The sequence below is a fragment of the Cavia porcellus genome, unplaced genomic scaffold (genome assembly GCF_034190915.1).
Source record: "Cavia porcellus strain 051 isolate PalLab524CR breed Dunkin Hartley unplaced genomic scaffold, mCavPor4.1 scaffold_10, whole genome shotgun sequence".
In the NCBI taxonomy this organism is placed as follows: domain Eukaryota; kingdom Metazoa; phylum Chordata; class Mammalia; order Rodentia; family Caviidae; genus Cavia; species Cavia porcellus.
In genome coordinates, this window is record NW_026947493.1 from 72304610 (window position 1) to 72332595 (window position 27986).

At 34.1% G+C, this 27986-nt stretch overlaps 1 protein-coding gene across 8 annotated transcripts in view; it reads left to right on the top strand.

Annotated features, from left to right (window-relative positions):
* Vps13b (vacuolar protein sorting 13 homolog B) overlaps nt 1-27986 on the top strand; it is a 683809-nt gene that overhangs the window by 419065 nt on the left and 236758 nt on the right. Inside the window, exon 34 of one of the 8 annotated variants that reach the window (XM_063257839.1) lies at nt 1-26961. The exons of the other annotated variants lie outside the window; for them this stretch is intronic. Coding sequence (XP_063113909.1) covers nt 1-51 — 51 coding nt within the window. The 3' untranslated portion in view covers nt 52-26961. Of the gene's footprint in view, nt 26962-27986 lie in introns of those variants that run through there. 8 annotated transcript variants of the gene reach the window in all.

Genomic DNA, 27986 nt, shown 5'->3' on the forward strand with positions numbered 1-27986 from the left:
GTGAGAGAAAGAGAAAATAAAATGGGAAGTACTGAACTCACACTCTCATAAGAAGAAAGACTGAAGTTTTATAAACATCGTTTATATTCACATTCTATTGATCAGGCCTTATGCATGTGGTCACACACAGCTGCAAGTGAGAACAGGCAATGTAGTGTTTTGACATGTACCCTACTAAACATTATTTTACTGTGAAAGAAAGGGATAATGGATATTAGGACATAACGACCTGCCTTGACCACTGAGACTTCAGGATTCTCTGGTTGACAAAGATAGGTTATTTCTTAGAAAATGGTTTTACTTCTTTCACAGTACTTTAAAAATCGCGTCTGAGGTTTTGGATTATAAAATATTCCAGAAATAATGTTATCTTGCAAATTGTTCAATGCTGCTATAGAGATAGATACTATATTTGCCCATCATTTCTTCCTGTCTTCATCTGATAGTAGATCTCATTTTCCTTTTGATAAATAACATTCTTCAATTGCATGTGACTTTGATGGGATTTTCCATTTTAAGCTAGCCAGTCATACTTCTTCTTCCAAATCTGGTTATTGGTTTTTATGGTTATAGGCCTCAGACAAGAGCTAGTGCTTCGTACGAAGACAGAGAGGAATGAACTATCTTTCCTGTGGATAAATCTGTTCAGATGTCATAATACTGAAATTTATATTGACCATGCCCTGATCCTCTCCTATACTTATTATCACTTGAAGAAAACTGAATTTTAGAAAAGAGATGAATTCACAGTATAAGCAAAACTGAGATGGAGAGTCTTTGACATCTTCATTCAGTGACATATACTAGAAGATTCCTGGAACTCTGCTTTCTTCATGGAATGACAGTAAGAGTGGCCATTTGTGACCCATCTGAGAGAAAAGCAACATAGTGCGGATAACAAAATGGATAAATAAAATGACACTGAGATATAGATGTATATTTGAGCTACTGCATCATCCAACACTTTTAGGTTATGTAAGAAAATGATTGGTTACATTGTATATACTACATAAGGTCAAATACAAGGCTGTTCTGAGTGTGAGGAGATAGATCCATGGGAAAGCACAGGGTAAAATTGTTATAAATTCTTGTTTTATGAATTAAATGGATTTCTCATTCATCAGAATTCCTATTTCTGTTCCTAAAAACAAAATGACAAGATATATGTAACATTTACTTCCAAAGAACTTTTGAAAAATTAATGATTATATATTTGACGGAGTAGGTTTTATGCATATTGTGTAGTGCTCTGAATAGTAAGCTAAAATGTTCTATTTAATCACTAGGTTATAGAGAGGAGTTGAAGTTTGTTATGCTAGAGAATGACTTAGGTCTGATTTGAAGCTCAGATCCTTGTTGGACTAAACATCACACAATTGATAGTAGTAATCTGTAAACGTGGCATTTAATGAACTGTGAATATCATAGTTGCATTGTCCCCTTCAAAATGTGAGGACATACTAATTTTTTTCAGTAAGGAATTAACAGTTATCTGTTCAAGTAGTAACACCCATTATTTCCAAAAGGTACAATTATTCTATCATACATTCTTAAACAATGAATATACTTTTAAAATGGATTAAAGTGAAGGATAAAAGGGCTAGAATTGCCCTTGGTGTGTTCATTTGGCTGCAGTAATTGTTATCCTAAATAGCAAGTAATCATCTTATTATGTCTACTTACAGAGGTGGTATGTGTAAGGAATAACACATGCTTATTCTCAAATCAGTGTTTTAGAGTAAATAAAACTTTCATAGCAAAACCTAAACCATGTTTTTAGGGACAAATAATAGAACCACATCTTTGGAGATCTAATGTGGGAGTCCTTTTGATGTTCACACTATATATATCACAGGAAAGAATGAAGCCAACTTACAACACTAATTGAGCTTCACTTCCCTTGCCTGCTCTCCTTCCTCCTCCTCTACTTAACCACTTGGTTTTAGGTACTTCCTTACCTCCCCCTTCTTTTTAGTTCCCACAATTGATGCACTTGGTCACCTGTCCCATGTGTGCTTGGTACCTATTACTACACTGCCTTTGATAAATAAAAATTATGTACTTTAAGGAAAATTTCATTTTTAATTATTTTAGCCATCACAAAAATTTACAGTACTTAGTCCATGTTCTTTTACTATTTCAAAGTAATGAATATTTCACCCAGTATAAGGATTCTAAGTCATTAGGTTTTCTCCTGGTTTTTTTTTTAATTATATTTGGCTTCTTTATATAAAGAACTAAATGAAGTGTCGTAGTCAACTGTCTCTGAATCATAATAAGAACATTTTTTTAAAAAGTTATTTTCCCACTAGTCAAAGCAAGTAAAACCTCTGTCTTTCAGTTTCCTTTCTACACTCAGCCAGACTGTCTTCTCAGGGCTATTGCTGGCCCTGTCCATCGCCAGGCCTCTGCCATTCACTCCCTTGTAGTTATCTTTTTTCCTACCCATGCTAAGGTCTAAGTCTTCTCTCTGACCCTGAGTTCTAGTCTTTTGATAATTGTTTCTTTCTCATCTACTTTTTATCCAATTTCCAATGGTGTCTTCTTAATACTAGTTTTATGATTCAGAATTAGTTGTATATACTACTTTGAAGGCAATAAGATTCACTAAGATGCCCATTCTGGTTTGACTATTGTCTCCTTTGGAAGTCCTGTAATGTTTACAATGCCTCAGTTTTATTGGTCTTGTTCTCTACTGTTTTGTCCAACTTTATAATATCTAATGAGATAGACAATTCTTTTTAAGGAAACAAGAGACATCGTTGATAACCATTGTTGATAAACTTGTACTCTGTTTTACATCATGTGCTATGTCTATCCTTGGTTGCTCTCTCTTTTTTTTTTTTTTTTTTTTTTTTTTTTTTTTGTCTTTTTCCTTTTTTATCGGTACCGGGGATCGAACTCACGACTGTCTGCTTGCAAGGCAGGCACTTATGCCGCTGGGCTAAATCCCCAGCCCCTTATGTCTATCCTTGGTTTTGACTGACAGCTTTGTTTTGCCATATTTGACTTTATTCTCTCCCCCCCAAAAAAGTAATAAGAACTAAGGAGTAATAAAACCCAAAATGTGTAAATTTTGTTGTAAAAAAGAGAGGGAAAAAAAAGAGCTCTAAAGGATACAACTGCAAGTGTGTTTAGGGGTGTTAAATAGCTGACCATATTAATGTTTTTGGTTGGATCATTGAACACAACTGTTTGCAGTCTCACTGTTTGTCTACTTTGTATTCTTTGATACTGTGATTTGAGCAACTATTTCTAAGATGATAATATGTAATCTATTAACTGGTGATTTCTTACTGTTTTTTTGTTTTTTGTTTTTTTACTTCTGTATTACTTGTACCCTTACACCGCTTTGTTTTGTTTTGTGTTTTTCTCTTTTTCCTTTTAAATAAAATTTAAAAAAAAAAAACAGAATTAGTTGTATATAAAGAAGGCCATAGGAAAATAGGTATAGCTAATTCATTATCCTTTCCAAATAAAAATGTGATAAATGACCTGACCAACAGAAAAACAAAACAAAACTGAAGGCCTATGGTTTGCTTTTGTTTCCTCTCTGAAAGTTTGTACTTTTTTAACAAGCAAATTTCTGGGCTTGTCTTACTTACATGAATGACTCAGGTTTAAAAATATTAACATCAGAGCCATGGGAATGTATATGATTCTCATCTAAGATTTCATACGTTTTGAGATTGCTTATTTCTAAAAATTTGGCTCTTCCTCAAAGGCTTTCTGCAGCAAATCATTAAAAATCCTCCCTGAGTGTAGAGGCATATAAAATAAACACCACGACCTAAACCCAGTAATCTTCCTCTACGGTTTTTAAGATTCTTAGACTTCAAGAAATGTGCCATAGATGGCCCCCTCCCATTCTTTTTTAAAGATTTGACCATTTAGTACTATATCTTGGGAAGATACAAAAGTACACAGAAGAAAAGATACAATTTGATGATAGTATCATTTGCACAACTGTCTAAATTTGTATTTATAAATTACACTTCAATAAACTTAGCTTTTAAGAGCTATTGGAACACTTCCTAGACAACTTAAGGAGACACAAAAGCAAACTGGCAACAGTAATTTCCATTAATGTCAATGTGTCTGTTACTACGTAGCTATTTGCAATCTGTAATACCAGCTATTTATTAGGCATTCACCCTGTGAGACAATGGTTTAAGTGTTTTATGCACTTTGACCACTTTATATAATTACTGAGTTTGGGACTAGTCTTCAGATTATGCAGATGTGAAAACTTTGTTTTAAGAAAGTTCCATGACTGGTTCAAGGCACATGACTAATGAGTATCTGTGTGCATGTGTGTGTGTGTGTGTGTGTGTGTGTGTGTGTGTGTGTCTCTGTCTGTCTGTCTGTCTGTGAATCTGTATCTGTCTGTCTTTCTCTCATCTGCATGCACCATTGACAACATAATTAGAAGTGCTGTTGGAGAGAATTCACTAATTTAAGTGTGTTGGCTTTTACAAGGGAGTTAAAAATTGGAAGATCACAAATTAGTAAGTCCTTAGACTTGTATCCTTTCTTTCTTTCTTTCTTTCTTTTCTTTCTCTCTTACTTTGTGAGGGTTTTTTTGTTCTGTTTTGAGATGGAGTCTTACATTGCCCACATTAGGCTTAATCCATCCTCCCAAGTAACTGGGACTATAGGCACTCACCAGCCAACCCAGTTTGCATTTCTTCTTGAACTAGCAAGTTCACTGTATCATTTTGTATCCACATAAAAATAGTAGTTTGGATTATTATCCTTTTAAGAGTTAAAGGGAAGTTTTGTTTTTTAGTTTTATGTTTAAGTAATGGAAAGACAGCATGTTAAAATGTCAGTGAAAAGACTCAGCTAACAGAGCATAAATATGATTGAAATACATGATATACATTTGTACCCCCCCAAAAAAGGTGAAACAAATATGATGGAACAATGAGAATGATACAGGAAAATGATTAAAGTATGTTATGTCCATGCATAAACAAACAAGTATACGGAGATGATGAAATATATGAGGATGAGCTGGAAAATGATAATATAACATTCTTAAAACAATGATAAAATAATATCCTCCTAAAAAGGCAATGGGGTTGACATTAAGGTGTAGAATACTTAGAATATAACAGAAGGAAAGAAAGATGATCTGTTCATAGATAATACATATATATGTAAGTTTGAGGAATCGCAAAGATGTCTATTGGTGGTGTTTTGTTTTGTTTTTTTTGAACTGTGAAATAGGATATAAATTTATCTATGAAGGAATGGTAAGAGTAAAGTTTGAGATATAGAGGTAGGAACCTGCTAATCGTACTTTAACTTTCTACTTGGAAAATATAAATAAGAATCTATAGAGATGCATACAGTAATGGTAAAATGTAAATATTTTTAAAAATTGAAGTTAGAGAAATAAACATGCAACCTAAATTCCGCATATAGGGCCTGAACTTCAGATATTGTCCTAAACTTCAGGGGCTGAGGATTTAGCTCAGCGGCATAAGCACCTGCCTTGCAAGTGTGTGATCATGAGTTCAATCCCTGGTACAGATAAAAAAGAAAAAGACATTAAAAAATAGAAATTCAATTTTTAATTAATTACTTGAAGGTTTTACTGATTTTTAGAATGTATAGATCTTTTTAAATATCTTTCGCTTTTATCGTGGCTTTGAATTTACACAGAAGTCGTGGAAACAATACAAACAGTTCCCTTACATCCTGCACCGTTTCACTTCTTATTAATATCTTACTTTTTTTGTTTTTTTGGTTTTTTTTTTTTTTTTTTTTTTTTCTTTTTCGTTTATAGGGGCTAGGGATTTATTTCAGCGGCATAAGCACCTGCCTTGCAAGCAGGCAGTCGTGAATTCGATCTCTGGTACCGATAAAAACGAGTGTCTTACATTTTGATAACATTTGTCATAGCTAATGAACCAATTTTCATACATTATTATTTAATAAAGTTCGTGTTTTATTTGGATTGCCTCAGTTTTTACTAAAGACAATCTACTGATGCTCCCTTCCTCTTCCAAGGTCCCATCCAGATTACCACATTACACTGTATTTGATTGTTCTATCTTGATTGGCTTCTTTAGATTCTGATGGTTTCTCATACTTACTCTCTTGGATAAACTTCACAGTTTTAAGAAATGAGCAGTACTGATTAAGTATTTTGTAAAATGCTCTTTAATTTGGATTTGTCTGATATTGAAGGAAGGGTACCTGCAATAAATTATGTAGAATTCATCTGTTTAGATTTGCATGCTATCCTTCCATTTGAATATATTGTTTTCTTAAAAGATGTCATTAACTCTCAAATAATTTTAAAAATCAATTAGTAGCATTGAGTGTAGTTGTAATTAGTCCCTGAGTTTGCAGACATTTTTGAGTCTTTAGCCTTAGCTTCTTCATTGGCAGAAAGAGAAATTTGGTCTATGTTAACCTTTCCCTGTTTTTGATGACCTGAGGGAAAGCCTGAGACTGACCTCCAGTGGTTATTCATGATGTGATTCAAGAAGTAAACACCTGTTTACTACAGGATGAGTTATAACAACCAGGGAGTTACTATCTCTTAGGGTCATTTGTTGGCACTGAATGAAAAGTCTTAAGTAGGAATAGTGGACTTAAAAGTGTCGCTTTCTTCTGCTCTTCTGAAATTGGAGCCATTGGAGTCTAACCTCTCTTCTTTACCCTGTGGAAAATGCTGATTGTGGGTATGATAATTTTATCAGTATTTCTTCTGTTTAAATTATTTTCTCAATATTTTAAAAAGTGATTGATTTTAGTGTTCCTAAATTATTTTTGGACTTACCCTCTCCTCTTCTATTTTTTCCTCTAGCATATCTCTCTTCATAGAGCCATGTTCACATAAAAACTAAGGAATTTTTCTCTAAATATTCTCAGAAGATAGTTAAGAGCCTTTGGGATTTGTGCATATTGTACCAGGAATAACTCCTTCAGTATCCTTTCAGCCTTCTCCAGGAGGCTGATGTGGGTTTTCTAAGCTCTGCACTTAGTCCTCTTTAAAACAAATGCAAATTACAAATGCATAATTATGCTCAGGGCTTTGAAACTGGCTTGTGCACATAAGAGCCTTTAAAGCTGAATCTTCTTTAATGTTATAATAAATCTTCCTCAACCATCTTGAGTAAAAACTAACATTATGACTGTATTAGTGTTTCATTGACGCTCTAACAACTTAGCACAAACTTGGTGGCTTAGAACAACATAAGTGTACTGTTTTTCAGCTCAGACATGTGGAACAGATGTCTCACAGGGGTAAAATGAAGATGGCCAGAGGGATATGTTTATGTCTAGAGACCCTTTGGGAGGAATCCATTTCCTTGCCTTTTTAATTCCTGTAGATCTCCAGCACTCCATGATCCATGGTACCTTCTCCATCTTCAGGGCCAGAAATGGCCAGTCATACTCTTCTCACATTGTATCTCTCTTTTACCATAGCAAGGAACTTTTTAGCTTTGAAGGCCTTGTTTATAATCTCAACATCTCAGGACCACAAAGAACTTTTATTTAAATGAGCATATATACTAGTAGTTTTCATATTAAATGCTTTAAATTATTAACATATTGAAAAGAGTACAAATCATTTATATGTAAAAATGAGTTTTCATGAAAATTAGCTGTTTTCTAAAGTAAGAATAATCATTGACATTATCCTAAATTTTTATAAATCACTTTAATGCAGGGCTTAATAGAATAGTTAGATTTCTACATTTGTTTTTGTATTTAGCTGGTTGCAGTATATTATTTTGGCTTAAGTATATACAGAAAATATATTCTCATCACACAGATATGAAATTAGAAGAGTATTTTAATATCCTTTAAGATAATTATGGGTCATTTTCTTTTTTATGGAAGAATATATTTATTGAAAGAAAGCTTCTGTCCATCTGAGAAAGACAGAAGGGGTTCTGTGTCAATTGCTCCATTTTCTTTTATAATGCAATAAACGTTGAAGGTGGTGGTACCTTTTTAAAATCTGCTTTGACTTTATATTTTAAGATAAGCTTTATTGAGATGTAATCCACTTAGCGTACTGTTCACACATTGAAAATACTCAGGTCTATGAAAGTACCCGTCTCTTAACTATATTTGTAGTTCTGCAGTCGTCAACACAGTCAATTTTACATTTTCATCACCATAATCAACTGAAGAACTTGTTCAGCCCCCAAAGAAAATCTGTATTTATTGTCCATTACCTCTAAATTCACATCCCCTCCATGCCTAGGCAGTGGTTGTACTGTTTTCCTTCAGGCCATTGTTATACTGTTTTCATCTATTTGCTTATTCTGAAGAGTCCATGTAAGTAGAATCATACAATATGGGATCTTCATGACAAGCTTCCTTCACATAGTGTATCATTCCCCTATGATTCAGCCTATATTGCTATTTTATTTTATTTATTCATTAAATAATACTTTATAGATATATGTCATTGCTTTTTTCTACCTGATAAATCTCTGAGGGTTTTCTACTTTGGGACTATTAAGAGTAGTGCTTCTGTGAACATTCATGTGAATGTTTTTGTATGGGCATGTGTTCATTTATTTTTGACATACAAAGGATTAGAATTACTGGATTATATGATAAATTTTATAATGAGTTTCTTAATGTTAGTTTCAGTTTGGAATTTGAAATCATGACACTGAGCTTTTCTTATTTTGTTACAGTTCATTGATTTGTCCTTTCAAAATTGACACTTTTTGCTACACAATATTAAAATTAACAGTTGTTAGTATTACCACTAACTTCATCAGTAAAGTCTGAATTATTGAAAAATCATGTCAGCTTCATAGTGACAAATACAGGTGTTCACAAATGCTTATTTTATCTTGAAAGCTTAAATGTTATCATTGACAACAAATGCTATATGTTGTTCTTGTTGAAGAAATGCTCTGTTAATTTTAGAGAAAATATTTGTGAAATACTGGTTAACAATAGTCATAGTGCTGTCAGTCACTCTTTCAAACAAAAATGGTTTTCCATAAAGAAGTCAGGTGGTACAGCTTGTAGTTCACTTGCACATCTACTTTGCCTCAAACAACTATGATTCTTTGGTGTGCAGCAAAGTGCTTTACATTTCATCAAACCAAATATTAAATAGATGTTTATTTGAGGGTCAAGATTTTAAAATAAATTTTAGTGATCCAGTAGGAACATTCTTAAACTTGATTTGCTTTTTACTAGAAATGCATGATTTCAAAAGATGCAGCAAGAAATAGTTCCTATTGTTACTACTATCTAGATTGATGATTAAGTCTCATGGTTGCTATTTGTACCATCAATGGAAACATCAATATGTTGAAAAAAGACAGGTGACGTGAATTTAGTTTTGATGTTACATGTCCTCGATGGTGTCTCTGGAACACCAAGGGATCCTTTGCCTATGCTTTGATAAATGTGGCTCTCAAGTACTAAAGTCTGTCCTTGTTTTCCTCCCTCAAAACATACTTTTCTGAAATATGAAGTTAATGAAAAGTGATTTGTCCATTTGAGTGGAAAAAAGAAAATTAGTGTTCTGGAGAATCATGTTTTGATTTATCTTTCCTATTTCAATAGTTATATAGCCTAAAGAAATTTAGAAAATACCTAAAATTCCTCATTTTAAAATGAAGAATCATTGGAAATTGACTTATTTACTTTTATAATATAAATATAAAGCAATAAATTTGCTTATGCTCTAAGCTAGGAACCATTGTTTTTAGAGGCTACTTCACTAGAAAATGTATATGAAATACCATGATGCTTTTGAAAAAGTCCAAAATGTCAGTTTAATTTGTGTCACATTGAATAATTTTCATATTTTAGGCTTCAAAAATGGTTAGAGAAAACTGTTCAACTTGAGAAACTGATTATGAATTATGCTGACATTTTAACATTCTCAAGTTAAATTTCCCAAAGCAGCATCTTGGGAAATAAATTCATACGCACAGCTTTAAGAAATACTGTAAGAATGAGATGAGCCTTTACTTATAAAATCTCGTATGAAATTTAAGTTTAAATGAATTAGTTACGTTCAAGTCTTCAGGTGAACTTTCTACGTAGAATACAATAGGCGTCAGGTTATATGAAGAGATTTCATTAATGGTGGAAATCTGATTTGTTTTTATCAGTGCTTTGTGATTTCATTTTGGCAGAAATGGAACTCTTAGGATGATTTTTGAAGTGCATATTTATATACCTTAAAAATTGTACGAGTTGCATGTTACCAGTACTGATAATAAAAGCAGTAGATAGTCGAAAGATTGGTTTGCGTGTACCAAGTGTGATCTATGTAGTTATGTGCATTAGTTCATTCTCAGATAGCTTGTTAGAAATGATTGATCTCTAGGAACAAATAAACCAAAAGAAAAAGACTCAGAACTTTGAGTGTAATAATTGCTGACATAGATATTTATCATTGGAGTACTTTCTTCATCCCAAAATAGCCTTTTCACCTCTAAGCCATTGTCTAAGTAGTCTGCTTTATTGACAGTAGGGATTGTCTTGTGCATATTTTGTTTTCATGTCAGTTTCTTAGCACAACCTAACTTTAATTTATATTTAACACTAATATAATGGATCAGAAAATTTCTCAACCTTTCTGTGAACTTTAAAACTCTTCTTTCTAGAAGTAATGTTCTCATAGAATAGATTTAGTTGAGTTTGTCCATGAAAAATACAAATGTGATGCCTAAAAATTTTAAGACTCTATCAGAGGACTCAAAATATTAATGATAATGAAGATCATAACAATTTATTGCATACTTATTATTAGCCAAGGTGGTATATATGAGCATTCTTCCGATTTCTTTTATAACCTTCCTAAAATCTAGATACTTGCTATTGGTATTCGGTTTTATCAAAAAAGGGAGCTAAGGCAGAAAAAACTTTGTTTTCTAAGATCATGTAAGTGTTTAGTTTACAGCCATGATTCTAACCTAGATTATCTAAAGATTTCTAAAAACTTTGTTTTTTTCTGCTTTTCCTGGTTTTTTTTTCTTTCTTGATTTCTAATCCTGCTTTGCAGCTTAGTTAACATGTCCTCATATAACTTTCTTCAGCTCTTTAAACTTCATTTTTTTTCATCTTTAAAATGGGAATAAGTGGTAGTTCTTAATATTTGGAGTTTGGTGTGAAGACAAATAAGATAATAAGATGTCCTTGATAAACAGAATAATGATATCTGTGGCAATAATAATTACTTCACATCTGTCTTACTGAATACTTCATTCCCAGCTATGTGACACTTATTATTATGCGCCACTACTCCTGGATATCCATCTAAATGGTTCCCCGCTTTTTTTCTTATTTTAAGCCAATCCAATATATAAACAGCCAGAATAATTATCCTAAAGTTAATTTGGGATCATATTACTCCTTTGTTCAAGTATTATCAGTTCTTTCCCTTTGCCTGCTGATCTGAATAAGGACTCAGCCTGAAATTGAAAGCTCCAGTTAATAGTCTTTCTTGCTTCAACGTTCCTATAGAGAAACCTGTATAGTTTCCATTTTGAATGGGGATAGTTATTTATAAATGTTAGATTAGCAGATCTACAGCTAACATTTAGAGGGTAGACCAGCTCCATGTGTGATGGTCTCACATGTGAATTTTCTTATACAAATGTTGTTAGTCAGGTTGTCAGCCTCCTGCTGCCAGATGGTTCTTCCTGTTTTCTGAATATCTTACTATTCTTGCTATTTATTTAAGTATTTCTATATCTCTTCTTAAGAATCTCTGGCTGTTGTTATCTAGCTTTCAGGCTTACACTTATTTTATCGCTTTGCTTATATTTCTGGAACCCTCCAGCATATCCTTTGTATCCTTTCTCCCCACCTTAAAATAGCTTTACCATTCGTGTCAGTCTATAATAGTTTTTGGTGAAAATCATTTACTATCCTATAACCTTTTCTTTTAAGATAATTTAAAGTCTGATTGATTCATCTTTGAATGTTTCCACAGGTATTTAGCACTGAGTAGTATACCTTATAGGCATTTCTGCAGGGTACAAACCCCACTTGAAATTCTTTGAGCCTAACACTCAACATTGTTTTTTTCTCCTCTTTAGTGGGCTGATTTGCACAGTACTAGACCAGAAATGGTAAACCTACAGCACATGTGTTGTTGTATTTTTCTTTTAAGACAAAAGATATTAATGTAGAGTGTTTTGGTTTTCCTGTGCTAAAACCTCAGTATTGAGGTCTAATTACAGTTTTGGCATTTTGCTATAAAAGTGGGATTTAGGTTTCAGGTTGGCACTTGGTCTTTAAAAGCGTCCTCATCACTGTACTAGGTCTATAATAAGTGATAAATTCACATTATTCATGTTTTCTAAATTAATTTGTCTAAATGGACTGAGAGTTTTTAAGGATAAGTAAAACATTGTTTCCAATATGTTTGCTCATTTATTAACATTCTGATTTATCTGTCTTCTTGGCTATGCCAAAAAAGTGAAAGAGCCAATAAAAACAGCATATTTGTATATCAAGAGTGGTACATGATTCCTTTATGTATCAAGATTCAGCTGTGTTTTGTTGGATGGACTTTTTGGTAGCCTAGAGCATAATGGAAAGATAAAAATGTTTTCGTGTCTTACTATTGTTTGGTAGTTAATTAGTATAGCCATGAAACATCTCAGAATCTGAATGATTAAATATAGAAATATAAAACTAAATTGATGGTTTATTTTAACATTGTTGGCATACTACTAAAAATATGTACTTTTTAAAAAAACCCATATTTAATCTTAAGAAAAATTGTTTTAGTGTGAGGAGGAGATCTCAAGAGCTAGGGTGATTTTATTTATTTATTTATTTATTTATTTGAGGTAGGGTGATTTTAACCTGAGCGATATATGGGGATTTGCACTTGATTACATCGTTAAAAATGGTTCTGCATAGTTTGACCATGTGTAACAGAACTCTATCCTTTCATTATTCGGATTAGATACAAAATTTTTACATTTTGTGATAATAAAAAAATCACTCTACCAAATTTCATATTTTAAAATTGCTAGCCAAAATTGGCAGGAAGTTTTCAGATATATTAACATTGCCTTTGTTGATCTCTGTACATTTGATTCATTTAACATATATTTATTGAACATTTCTATTTCCATGAGGTTGCTAACTAGTTGGAGAATTTTTTAAAAACCAGTTTAATAGGTAATACAAATATGAAGAAAAAGCTGAGGAACAAAGAAAGAGTAGAAGAAAGGCTACGTAAAACCTTGTGATATAACATACACTTTCTATATGCTTTAAATCTCTAATAAATTACTTATAATATGTAATACAGTGTAAATACTCCGTTAGTAATTGCTGTGGAAATACTATAATAATTTTTGGTAAAAATCATTTACTATCCTATGATTCTTATCCTAATTAGAATAAAACTGTACATGTTCAGCCTTTTCCCCTCCAATTTCCTGTCATTGTTTGACTCTATAAATGCAGAAGTAGTGAGTACAGAAGACAGACTGTATATGAAAAGTCATTCATCTAAACCGGTAATCATACATTTCAGTTAAAAATGACTTAGCAATTTTGTTCAAAGCAACTATTTAAAATATTTCCAATTAATATTGGTGGCTATGTGGCAAGAAATTCAAGTTTATGTATACTAATGATAGTACCAGTTGGAATAAGCTTTTAAGAATATATTCAGTCTAGATATATTTAGAATATATTCAGATCTTCTATTTCAGTAGTTATAAATAGATGCCATTTTGCCTAGTAATTTTACTTTTTAGGAATCTATCCTAAATAGTAATTAGAAAGATAGGGTAAAGAATGATGTATAAAATCCTACTGAAATACATTATAAAAGTTAAGTAAATTATATATGTAATATCTATATTTGGTATAGATACTTGTAATTAATTAATGTAACTGAATGTTTTCAGCAAAATGATATTTGACTCATTAAAATAGAATTTAATGGAAGGTTTTCATATTTTTAATAAATTTTATTATGGACTTTCAAGGTTTACAATATGATGTACATAGTAAAATTATTATCATGAAGCAAATTATATACCGTGTCACATAATTACTCCATGTGTACTTATGTGTGATAAGAGCAATTAAATTCTACTTAGTTGACAAAAATCCTAAATACAACATAATTGACTACGGTCTTTAGGTTATACATTCAATCTCTCAACATATTTATCTTCTCAGTTACTTTGTGTTGTTTGACCTGTATCACTGCATTTCCTCCTTCCCTATCTTTATGCTTTTTTTTTTTTTTTTTTTTTTTGTATATTTAAATTTTTCTACCTTTGCGAGCAGGTCTCACTTTACTTCCTGAGCTAGTCTTGAATGCCTGGGTTTAAGCAGCACTCCTGCCTGAGCTTCCCAAGTGAAGACATACCACCATACTTAACCCCCACCCTGCTTTTTTCCATTTTTTAAGATTGCACATATTACCAAGGTCATAATTTTTCTTTCTGTATCTGTCTTATTTCATTTAGCATAAAATCCTCCATAACCAGCCATGTTATAGTAAATGGCAGAATAATAGTCCTTTTATATCACTGACTAATCTTCATATGGTGGGAGTTTTAGAACATAACATTGTAAATTAATGAACAAATTTTAATGCTATAAATTCTGAGAAGTCATAAAAACGAAATAGTCATCTACAAATTTACCATCTGTGAATAATTACTAGAATATCATCATGTGTTTGCTTTTTTGCTTTCCTGCTTTGTCATTTATGTATTTGTTCATATCCATCTTAAGATGTGAGCCATTATCTTTTTATTTGGGTCTAGCTATTGAGTAAGTGTACTGAAGACTACCTCTTTTATAATAAGGAAAAATTAGATAATTAAGGTCAACAAATTAATATGTTCCTTTACAAAATTGTTAATTCCCCAAAACAGAAATGCCTATTTCCATTTTCTGTTTGGAGAACACAAATTACAGTTAATACAATGAAGGAAGCACCATGCTTTTTTTAAACCCACATTTGTCTATATATATGAAATCAAAGAATTTTGAGAATGAGTTCTAGTTATTTAATGGCACACTTTCTGTATACTTGTAAAAGTTCCCCAGAAGAACAATCACAAAAATGTAGAGAAAATCATAGTTCCATAGCTGCTTCTGTCATTCATGTAACAGTACCTGGTATTTCTAAAGCTTTTCATTTGGGATACCCTTTTGCATCCTGAAAACTAAATTAAGTTTCAAATGAAAATACACCACCTACTATACAGTAGTACATGACAGACCCTCCTTTAAGGAAGCACATCTCTTTGCAATGTTTATATTTTTCCCTTGGATCTTCTATTTCAAATTTCTTCTTAGTACTTGTATAACTAAACTTTTAAAAGACAAAGACTTTGTTTAGAGGTATAATGAAGTAAATGGGAGACATTCTTTCTTGAACAAAATGTATGAAATCACTTTGAGTCATTGGGTAGGGCAGTTCAGACAGTGATCCTAAACAAAGGGATTATATGAGATGAACCTTACACTGGCTGCAGTTTGCTGCCTGGAGGGGCTTCAAGACACACAGCCTAGGGACCTGGATAGCCTTGGCATGTCCTTGTATTAAGGAGTCAGAGTTTGAAATTCAGGATGATCACAGGCAGAATTCACAGCCAGCCAGCTTAGCACTGGCCAGAGCATGAATTTGAAAGTCTTACCTGACCTTTCTTTAGACTCAGGTGGGGAAAGGACCAGACTGCATAATCCCTGGAGTCAGCATAGTACTAGGGTACAAAGATAAAAAGGACAGCATACTTCCTGTTGAAAATACAAGACAGAAGACAGCAGCAGAATCTTTAAAGCAAACATATCAACCTAGAAGTCTGTATCAGACAAAGTGTATTTTTAGAAACTCAAAAAAAAAGATTTTTCCCTGACAGAAAAGCTGATTCTGCCAGGATTATAGCTCAGCGCATAGCACCTGCCTGGCAAGTGTGAGGTCATTAATTTGAGTTCTAGTACCAAAAAAAAAAAAAAAAAAGAGGATTCACTGTAGACCTACATTGTAAGAACTGTTAAAAGAAATCCTTAGCCAGAAAGATTAGACAGAAATCGGCTTCTACATAAAAGAATTAGGAACACCAGGGTCAATAACTTCAAGACTTCCCACTTGCATTTTTTTAATTTCTGTAGAATACTATTGAGCTGCATGTGATGGCTCACACTTATAATCTCAGCACTTAGGACACTGAAGCAGAAGGACTGAGGGCCAGGCTGGGCTACAAAGTGAATTTAAGGCCAGCCTGAACTATATAGTGAAACCCTGTGTCATAAAAAAAAAAAAAGAGATTGAAGCTAAAATGATAACAATGTATTTTGGGGTTTACAACATGTATGGCAGTAAAATATAAATGTATAATAATATACAAGGTGAGAAAGAATGAATTGAAGTATATTTTAAGGTTCTTAGACCACATGAGAAGTGGTTTTTTGTTGTTAGGAATAATTTAATTCAATTTAATTATTTTAATAGTTCCGCCCACCTGCCCGCCCATCCTTCCTTCCCCGCCCATGCATGATGGAAACACCATGGCCCCAGCAGCCCAGATCTCCCTGACACAGGGATGATGGTGGAACTGTGAGCAGCAAAATAAAAAGCCTCTGAGAGAAACAGCCCAGATGCTGGAATATAGCATTCTGGAGAAGACCAGAAGGAAAGAAATGGATCCCCTTGACCCAAGAAGAAAATAAAGTGAGAATCGAAGCCAAGAGAGAAAATTTTAAAAAAGAAAGAAAGAATTTTTAAAAAGAAAGAAAAGAAAAACTTAAACAGAAGGCGGTAGCCAGACGTGCGTTCACTGGCGCCAGTCACGTTGTTTGAAAAGTGCCACTGGAATCCAGAGACGCATGGTTACTGTGAAGCTGGTGGCTGGCAAGCCTGAAGGCCTCAGTGGAAAGACACGGTGGTGGAAGGGAGCAGCAGACCAGAGATCTGCACTGGCTGACAGTGAGTGTGGGGGACTCAGTCCTCCTGTGGGAGTGGGAGATTGGCTGTGCGCCATTTTGGAGTCTAGCAGGATAAGCCCAGAACCAGAACTGCAGCCGGCTTCATTCAGCCACTCCTAGCACAAAGCAGATTGGTGAAAATTGCTTGGACTGAATCCCGCCTCTGTGCACTATCCAATAGCCAAGGCCATGGTTTCCCTAAAGCTATCCCTAACCACGTGGCACACACTAATGTGGTGAAGATACCTAGCAGTTAACCAGCTCAGAAGGCAGGGGCCAGCCTGCCCCACCCCTGCTTTTAGTCACCAGCAGATTGGGGAGAGCAACAATCCAGCCAGCATGCTTCAGAGTAATTATAACCAATACAGGAAGTGTCGGGGACCCCACTACCCACTTGTCTGGAAGAAACCAGGAACAAGACAAGAGGAAGAAACAAAAGGTAGTCTCCAGCCTTCAAACCAAGCAGAACTGGCCCAAAGAGGTAAACACAGAAGAGATTGGGAGTCACACACTCCAGTTTCTGAAGCAACAGCATCTGACATAAAGAAACAACTTTGTGAAACTATAAAAGAACTTAAAACAGAAATGCTAATACAAGTAAAGGAAGATATAAGAAAAATAATAGAGGAAATGCTAAGCACTTCTCAAGAAACACAGATGGAAGAATAGAAGAGCATAGAAAAAGGAGGGGAACCGTCAATGAAGAATATAAAAAAATAGAATACATGAAACAGATTTAAAGAGACTAACCAGAAAAGTAAAAACTCCATTGAAACCTGGCAAAACTGCTTGAAAGACCACCAACCCAACCCTACAAAAATACTGAAGGACATTCTAGAGAGAAAAAAGACCATGGTTTCAGAACAGCAGCAGGGGGAGCTCACTGAACGAAGAAGACAGTGGAATGAAGGGGAAAGTAGACAACCAATGGCAGAAAAATAGCATGGCAACTTTTCAGATGGTTGGTGGTATATGTATGTGTATTTTCTTCTTGGGTCAAGGGGATCCATTTCTTTCCTTTTGGTCTTCTCCAGACCAGATGAGACGCAGAAAGTTGGCCATAATTACTAATATAGATGGCCTCAATTCACCAATAAAAAGAAACACGGGCAGAGTGGATCAGGAGACAGGGTCTATCAAGATGCTCTATATAAGAAATACAATTAACCTGAAAGAGGGTTTATAGACTAAAGGTCAAAGACGAGAAAATAATGCTCTGTGTGACAGGGAACCAGAAAAAAGTGGGGATAGCTCACCCATCAGCTGCAGATTGGTTGGAAAGACATGACACTTTTATACAATGAAGAACTACTCAGCTATAAGGAAGGAAAACCTTGAGGATCTTATAGATAAATGAATACAACTTGAGATCATGCTCAAAGGTAAAAAGGTTCAGAATCACTTGGTAAATAGCGGGTTACCTCCCTAATCTAAAAACTAAAGGAGTTAGTGGGATACAAAATGTATAATGTACCCTGTGAAAGTGAAAGAGGAGGGACTATCTAAAAAGGGAAGGCAGTGGACATTGTTAATCTTGTGTCATGATTTGAAACCCATATTGTTTTCATCCCTCTGTTTAGTTTGGTTACATTCTGTTCCAGTTTGTCTTCTTGTACTAGATTTGATGGCATGGACAGCTATTCCAAAGATAGCAGGATATACTTTGATCACCATTTTTGATTTCCTATTAACTTGATCTGAAGCCCTGTATTGCTTTCATTGTCTTGTTTTGACTGATTTTTTAAAATCTGTTTTGTTTGATCACTTTCTTGTTTTGACTGATTTAATTCAAAAATGTTTTGTTTGACAGTATCAAGTCTGAAGGTATAGGCAACTACTTTGAAGACAATAAGATTCACTATGATATCCATTCTGGTTTGACTATTATCTTCTTTTGAAGTTCTATAATGTCTCCAATGTTTTGTTTTTATTGATTTTGTTCTGTACTATTATTTTCAATGTTATGCCTGATGATATGGGCAATTCTATTGAAGATAACAAGAGACATTATGATAACTATTTTTGATCACCTTGTATTTTAGCTTTAAGTCATGTATTATGTCCACCTTTTTGTTTTGACTGACCCCATTTTGTTTTCTCTCATTTGGTTTTATTCTCTTCAAAATAAAAAATAAATTAATAAAAAATAATAATTTTAACACATACATATACCACCAACCATTTGAAAAGTTGCCAGATATATTTCAGAGAGTACATTTTGAAGTTAAGAATTGTTCTTTCTTCTATATCAAAACTAATTCCTCACATATTTACTTTAAGCCTAAAAAAAGAGGTTGGTTTTTTGGTCATAGACACATGTAATATATCTTTGAAATAGTAAAATCTAGACCTTGTTTTACAAACATGTAACTTGATACAGAGTTGATTATAACTCCTATATAAAGCAAGATGACAATAAATATGAGACTGTATCTCTATATTCATCACACTGAAAGACTTGTAAATAACTTTTCTACATGCATTTTTGTTAAGCTTTGTTATTTTAAGAAGACAAAATGAATAAATAATGCCAGTGCCAGCTCAGAAAAAAAATTTGTTAAGTAGAAGAAATATGTTATCTATTCCTCTTCATTCTCCCTTTTGTTAGCTACAAACCTCATACCCAACTCTGGCCACTGACCATGATTTTTCAGTAGTGTGTGTGTGTGTGTGTGTGTGTGTGTGTGTGTGTGTGTGTGTGTGTGTTTCTGATGTCCTATTTCCCAAAAAATGCTTCCTTCTTGCTAAGTTGCACTTGTGTGATGCATACTGACATGACATAGCTCCACAGAGAGCTACACTTTGCACTATCAGGATTTTGCCAACCCACTCTGAAGGATAAGAGGAAAAGGACAAATGATCTACTTGCTTTTTCTGTGATGTTTGGATAATTTTTCTTTAGCGTAATTTTTATACAGTAGTAGCAACAAAAACCCAAAGCAATCACACAACAGGGAAGTGTGTTGGCTCTTAGAATTTGCAGTGCAGAGATAGGAAAAAAATTAGAGTTATCTGAATACGGCTTCTTTGCTCTGCTCTATTTCTTGATACATTGATTTTTCTTTAGTCTGCTTTTTTTTCTGGTAACACTAGGGCTAAGAGTTACTAGCTACAAAATGTCTACATTTTGTAAGATACCGTGTTATTTTCCAAGACTATATTATAGGAATAAGAAAGCTTTTTCCCTAGAAGTCCTATGATTGCCTCTTCCGTGAATTAGAACAAATTGTATCTCAAGCCCATTCCTGAATCTAACCTTATGATTGAGGCAATACCATATCTGACTGCTTTATGCCAGAGTTTTTGAATCAGTCAGTCACATGAACGGAAGATTCTTGTTTGAGCTGTTTTACCCTGGATCATGGGTCTGGGGTTAACTAAAGATACATAGCTTGAAATGATGGCTGTTACAAAAAATTATATTACTTTCATGACAAGGGAAAGCAGCCCGTATGGTGAGAGGTAGTTGGTAATGTTTGTTTTATCTGTTTCATTTTGTCTAGTTTGTCATCTTTTATAATCTGCATGAACTAATCACAAGAGTATAGGTTTTAGTGTGCTCTTGTTGTGGGCTTCAGATTGCCTATACTGCAGGAATTTTGTAAGGTTTAAATTTTGTAAGGATTAAAATTAATATAGATAGGACTTATCTTACAAAAATAGTTGTTACAAGGTTTTTTTATAATATGACATTGAAATAAAATGCTTTTTTTTTTTTTTTTTTTTTTTTTTTTTTTTTTTTGCTGATACCCCTACCAGAATAGTTCTTAAAACAAGAAAATATTTTTTACATATGAAAATTTTTATGATGACATTTTGGGGGAAAATGAGTTTACAAGAATGATAGGGTTGCAGTTAAAGCTACCAAGAATAACTCAAAAGAATTGGAAGCCAGAATTATTCTTAAGACACTAATAAGCTTAATCCAAATGACATCTCAGGTGAGTTACTGAAGTGACACTCTCTTATCTCAAACATTCTGTTTCCTTATGGGGAATACATGATCTAAAATTTTGGGTTGCTTGCCTTAAAATTGCTTCATGTTAACTATTTTGTGTCAGTAGACAATAGCACAAAATACTCAAAAGTAACAGATGCTACAGAAAGCTAAACATAGAAGTAGAATCAAGAAAGTAACCTTTAACAAACTTTGTTATGTACATACCAGAGAATCTGTGGTTCCTGGGAGAAATAAAATATGATCCCAATCTCAAGAATTCTCACACCTTAAATCAGAAGGAACCTCTCAATAAATAATTACAGCAAATGGGCATGTTAGAAAAAGAAATACTACAGATTCTACTCTGGTCTTCCAGACATTTTTTAGTTAAAGATTGAAATGATAAAGTTATATGATTATTTCTCATGTTGTTTTCCTGCTAATTCACTAAGATTTGACCAGAAACCTAAACTCTACCTCCAAAAACTAGGCAGTTTTCCCTCACACTTTTTTTGTGGGTTCCTGTTTATCATAGAGAAAAACCAAGTTCTATAGTGATTGTTTTCAGGGCTGTATAAAGTCAGGCATCTTCACCATTCTCTGACCTGCTTTCCTGCACTCTGCCCTAGCCACATAGCCTCCTTTGTGTTCCTTGAGCATGCCTTATATGGTTGCTGCCACCCAGCCTTCTTGAGATCTACCATGACTACTTTATTCAAAAATGCAACCTTCCTCAGAACTCCTGATCTCTTTCACCTTGCCTTTGTCTGTAGGCTGGGGATTTGGCTCAGCAGCATAAACATCTGCCTGGGTTTTGTCTTTCTCCTACCACTTATTCTCTACTAACTTTCTATAGAATTTGCTTATTACTTTTCCCCACCTTCTATAAGGATAGGGGTTTTTGGTTTTATTTGTTCACTGTTATGTTCCCAGTGCCTTAAATTATAAGATGCATGGTAGATGCTCAGTATTAATTCATTAACTGAATAAATGATGAATATAGTTAATGAATGCCAGTAAAATTTACATTTTTTTTCAAGAAGGCAATATAGACATTTCTCATTTAGTGACCAAGTTATATTCCTGCTTCTAGGTTAGTAAGTGAATTGGTCACTAAATAAGGAGTTGTATATTGTATGTACATTACAATATTCAGAAAAAAGAAATGGTCAAAGAAAACTCCAACTTGTTGACTTAGCTTTTATTTGCATAACTTATGCAGTATTGTAATAAAAGAACATAAAACTACAGAACTATACAGTATAATCAGCAAAAATACTGTATAAACAAGGTGTACTGTACAGAAAAAACACTGAGGCTATATAAACAAAAAATATAGAACTGTTTACACACACACACACACACACACACAAATGGGCCATAAGTCCAAAACAGTATGCTGATAAGGAATATCTATACTGTGCTCATTCTGGTAGCACTTGACCAAGGTACGTCCTGTGTTTTATAGACAAAGTTGATAGAATTGGGAGATATTTGCAGTAGCTCCAGAGGTTACACTTTAGTGTATCTAAATAAGAAAAAAGGAAGCTTTCAATGGCTTTCTAGGTTAGCTTCCCAGTATTTCTTATATGCATTCCCTCAAAGTTTTGAAAATCAGATAATCCATACATGAAGAGATAATACTGTTTTCCTTCCATCCATGGGACATCAGTTTTTCTTTGTTAGTAATAATGTGAATAGGGGACATGTTTGCCGGGGTGTTAACTAGATTCAGGAGTATAGGCTGTGTCTATGAAACTGAATTTGTTTCTGTGTCAGTCTAACTTAACTGACTCAATATCACATTTGCCTGCACAGTTTTTTGTATGGATTATGGGATTCAGAAATTGGTGTTAGTTCAGTTTGATGCTCCAGTGTACCCAGTTACTATTTCTTTTAACACAGTAAGAATATTTTTCCTGTAAAATGGCCTGTTCCTTGGAATGAAAACAGCAGTAGGTCTCCATAACTTAGGTAGTGTTTAGTACTGGACTGTTTAGTTTGTAAAAATATTTGACTAGACTGAGCTTGTGGCCTGATGATGTTTAGAAGAATGTTAAAGTGTAACTCATAAAAGATGCCAGCAAAAATCATAGTTGGAAGACTTGAATAATGATTGCATCATTTTCCTGGTAGGTGTGACCAAACGTGAAAATCCATCACTGCCATTTGTGAAATATATTGCTAAGAATAAAGTTAACTGGTATTCTGTGAACTGCATTAGGTATCAAGATGAAATATCCGCCAGTGCCTTGATCATTGTCCCACTGTCTTTACATTGTTAGGAGAGCTTTTTTCTTCATTGTGTCTTGGTGCCAAAAATAGCAGTAATATTTTCCCCACGTTTAATGAGCATTTTTGTTCAGTGAAAACCTTGAACACACCAGGTTTTTCTTTGTGATGTTACTTTGATGTCAAGTATATTCCTGTTAGCAAACAAGTTCTTGGAATATTTTATAACTTAAGTTCCTAAAATAGCTTCTCTTTGATAGAACTGTGAAGGGGAGGAAGAGGAGGAAGACCGGCGGCTGAAAAGATAAGAAGTATAAAATATAAGTAACCTTTATTTTGGGAATGTGGGGAGAGACACCCCTGACCCCCTGGGGCGTGGCATCTCCACCCCGGGCAGGCAATCTCTCCGTGGAACATGTGGAGTGAGGCACATAAGTAGCCTCGGCCTGGGTTGGAACCCAAGGGGCATTAGGGATGCACAGGTAGCCCATTGGTCTTAGTTTGGCGCCAGAGGCAATTCCTAAGGGTGGGGGTCCGGCCTAGGTCAGCAACCCTTTCACTCTTAAAGTCTAAAAACCAATGCAGCATGAAAAATTAACCTTATTTGGTCAAAAGAAAACAGAGTTTTTTTAATGATATACAGTAATAGGACAGCACAATAGATCAGATTTCTGAACTAATAATGCATATGCAAAATATTTCAGAATTGAAAAAATGCATTAAAATGTTTAATTCTCCCTGATTTAGCACAGAGTAATTCTAGAAATGTAGAATGTGCAATTCCTTGACTCCCATTGTGAAGAAGCATACTCCTACAAAACTGACAAAATGTGTTCCTTTGCAGTATGAATTTAGCTGTGTTAATAGAGTCATTAGTAGAGTAGATGGGATAACATCACCATACCCACTTTTTGCAAAGGAATACACCTAAAAAAGAATGGGGAACAAACAGACAGAATGGAAACTAAATAATTGGCATCTGAGAGATTAAGATGTAGTAGAACATGAGAGGCAGGTAGCAAAAGGAAAAAGTATTCCTGTTTTTTCTTGAGCCCATAAATATGAACCCACTCTCTTTGAAAAGATAATATTATAATGGAACTTACATTTTTTTTGTTTTTTTTGTTTGTTTGTTTGTTTGGTTTTTTTGTACCAGGAATCAAACTCACCACCTCACACTTGCCAAGCAGGTGTTTACACCACTGAGCTAAATCTCTGGCCCCTGAAACTTACATCTTAACTAATAAAGTGTGAGTAGGATATAGGACCTTACTCCATGTAAATCAAACACAAGCCTCTTTATCTACAATAGTTCTTCATCCACTACCAAAAAAAAAAAAAAAAATGGGGAAGAGTGAAAAATAAACATCAGCCTTTTATTTTTTTAATAGTTGGAAACCATTCTTAAAAATCTCCTTTTCTGGGGCTGGGCATTTAGCTCAGCAGTGTAAGTGACGGTGTGGGAAACATGAGGTTGAGAGTTCAATCCCTGGCACCAAAAAACAAAAACAAAAAAATCTCCTTTTGCAGGCAGGTGTAATGGCATAAACCTGTAATCTCAACACTCGAGAAGCTGAGGCAGGAGAATTATTATGAGTTCAAGGCTAGCCTGAACTACATAGCAAGACCCTGTTTGGGAAAAAAAAAATAGAAACAAAAATCTCCTTTTTCACCATTCTTACGTGTGTCTAATGCTGTATTGTTCTTATTTTGTGCTTTTACTTTATTATACAACCAAAACGTAAGTCTGAGGACACACAAAAGGACCTGAGAGAAGATCCACAGTTTCAAAAGTGCCTTAAACTCTCTACTTTCTCTGTAGAATATCCACGATAGTTGTGGGAGTGAAAAACAGTGTCAAAATCAACAAAACCAAAATTTGGTCCTTACTGCAGCAACATTGACAAACCCTTAGCTAGACTGGTCAAAACAAGACAACTAAATTACTAAAACCTATGATGAAAAAACCTATGATGAGAAATTAGTATGACTCTACGGAAATAAAAGGAAGTATAAGAAATCATATACCATATGTAAAAAGCAACACAAAGTTAATCAAGACCTAAATGTAAGAGCTTAAACTATAAACTCTTAGACATTAGCAGAAGTAAATTTTTATAACCTTAGATTAGGTAGTAATTTCTTAAATATGACACTAAAAGCATAAGCAACCTGAGTAAATGAATGAATCATTATCAATGTTAAGAGAGTTAAAAAAAAAAAAAGTGCAGCAAACCTACAACTGCACTGGTGATCCTGCCCTCCACCTAGCTGACTTTGGTGGGTCTGTGATCATTCTGGTGATGCTGCCCTCCACCCTGGCAACTGCGAGAAAACCAGCCACACAGTAAGACCCTGACAACAGTGCACACAAGACATACGTAAAACTAGCAAGAATTAAAACACTGAAATTCGAACCAAACAGTAGAAAATGACAAAATGAAAAAGCAAATGTAATCTCAGACCTCTAGCTCGCCCAGAACAAGTACAGGAGATACTGAAATAGAAAAATGAAAAGACATACACCTGAGATTACTGGAAGGATAGCAAGTAAAGTAAAGAAGCAAATCCATGAGGCGTTAGATGAAATCAGATCAGAAACAGTCTCTTAGGTTAAAAAAGAAATGCAATCCATAGTGAAAGGATTACTCAACATAGCTAGAAAACATATGGACAGAAAAGTAGAGGAGCACATGAAAATGATAGAAACCTTGAATGAACAATGTAGGAAAGGATTGGAGTGCATGAAACAGATTCAAACAGATGTCCAGGAAATTAAAAATTCCACTAAAAGCTGGAAAAACTTCTTGAACGAAGCTGAAGATAGACTTTCACACCTTGAAGATAAGATTGAGGCTTGTGACCATGAAAGAAAAGATCTTTTTAAAATAGCAAGAAACTATGAAATAACAATTCAACCGCTGGGCATGGTGGCTTATGCTTGTAATCCCAGCACTCGGGAGGCTGAGGCAGGAGGATTGTTGCGAGTTCCAGACCAACCTGGGCTACAAAGTGAGCTCAAGGCCAGCCTGAACTACATAGAGACCCTGTCTCAAAAAAAGGCAAAAAAAAAAAAAGTAAGAAAAAAAAATTCAACAGCTCCAAGACGATGCAAGAAAAAGAACTTAAAACATACGTGTGTCAACGAAGAAGCAGAAGTCAACACAAATGACATTTAAAAACTATTTGCAGGAGTAATAGAAAATTTCCCAAGCATGGGAACAGAGTCTGACATATAGGTAAGTAAGGCATGTAGTACCCTAAACAGTCATAACCAAAATAAATCTATACCAAAACTTATAATAATCAAGATCCCAGATATTCAGCAAATCTGCTAGAGAAAAGAAATAGATCACTTATAAAGGAAAACCCATTAGAATCCAGGCTGACTTCTCAATACAAACCCTCGACTAGGAAGAACTTGGAGTGAAATATTTCAAGCCCTGAAAGAAAACAACTTCCAACTTAGATTGATGTACCCTACAAAACTATCTTTTAAAATTAATGTAAAAATAAGATACTTCATGACAAAGAACAACTGAAGAAATTCATGAGCACCAGCCATATATAGAGTACTGAAAAGAAATTCTAGATAGTGATAAAAATGCCTACAATTCCAAGAACAACATCATAAACAAAAAATTGGGCAGAGCAAGCAATTAAACAGAGACTAACCAACAGGAAACAGGGACCAACCAATGGGAAAATAACATGATAAAGACAAGCCAATGCAAATTAATTATAACTATCAATGTAAATAGCCTGAATTTACCAACCAAAAGAAATAGACTGGCAGAATGGATCAAGTAACATGACCCACTAATATGCTGTATAAAAGAAACATTTAATTCAAAAGAAAACTTACTGACTGAAAGTCAAAGAATGGAAAACAATACTACATGCAACAGTTATCCTGTTTGCAGACACATGAACTTCAAACCAAAAATGATAAAAAGCAATAAAGGTTGCTGAATGCTTGTTAGAGAAAAAAATTCAAGAGAAAGCAATAACAATCATAAAAATACATTCACCCAAATATGAGAGTGCTAACTATATAAGCAATAACACTGTTGTTATGGGGGAACTTAATACCTCACTATCACAAAGAGATAGATCAACTAGACAAAATCAGCAAAGAAGTAACACAACTGAATCAAATATGTGAACAAATGGACTTAATATATGTTTACAGAGTGTTCCACCTAACATCAGCATACACATTCTTCTCAGCTGTGCACGTGTCATTCTCTAAAACAGATCATATAGTAGCCCACATAACATGATTAAGTAAGTGCAAAAGAATTAAAATTATTCTACACATATTATCTGACCATAGTGTAATGAAATTGGAAATTAATGGCAAAAGAAACTGCAAAATTCCCATAAACACATGGAAATTAATACCCTCCTGAACAACCAATGGGTCACAAATGAAATTATCAAACAAGTTAAACAATATCTATAATCAGATGAAAATGCAAACACAGCATACCAAAACCTGTGGAATGCAATAAAAGCAGTCCTAAGAAGGAAATTTATCCCAATGAATTCACACATCAGAAAAACAGAGAAAATATAATTAATCTAATGCAACAATTAAAGTATCTAAAAGAGGAGCACGTCAAGCCCAAAGCCCATAGACAGGAGGAAATTACAAAGATTAGAGCGGAAATTAACTGAAGTGAGACTAAGAATACAAAGAACTAAAAAAATCAAAGAATTGGTTCTTTGAAATACTCAAAAAATTGATAAAATCCTAGCCAACCTTATCAAAAAGAGGAAAAAAAAACTCAACTTCGTGCATTGAGGAATGAAAAGAACGAAATTACCACAGATCCTGTGGAAATTCAGAAGATCATCAATACCTACTTCGAAAATCTGTACT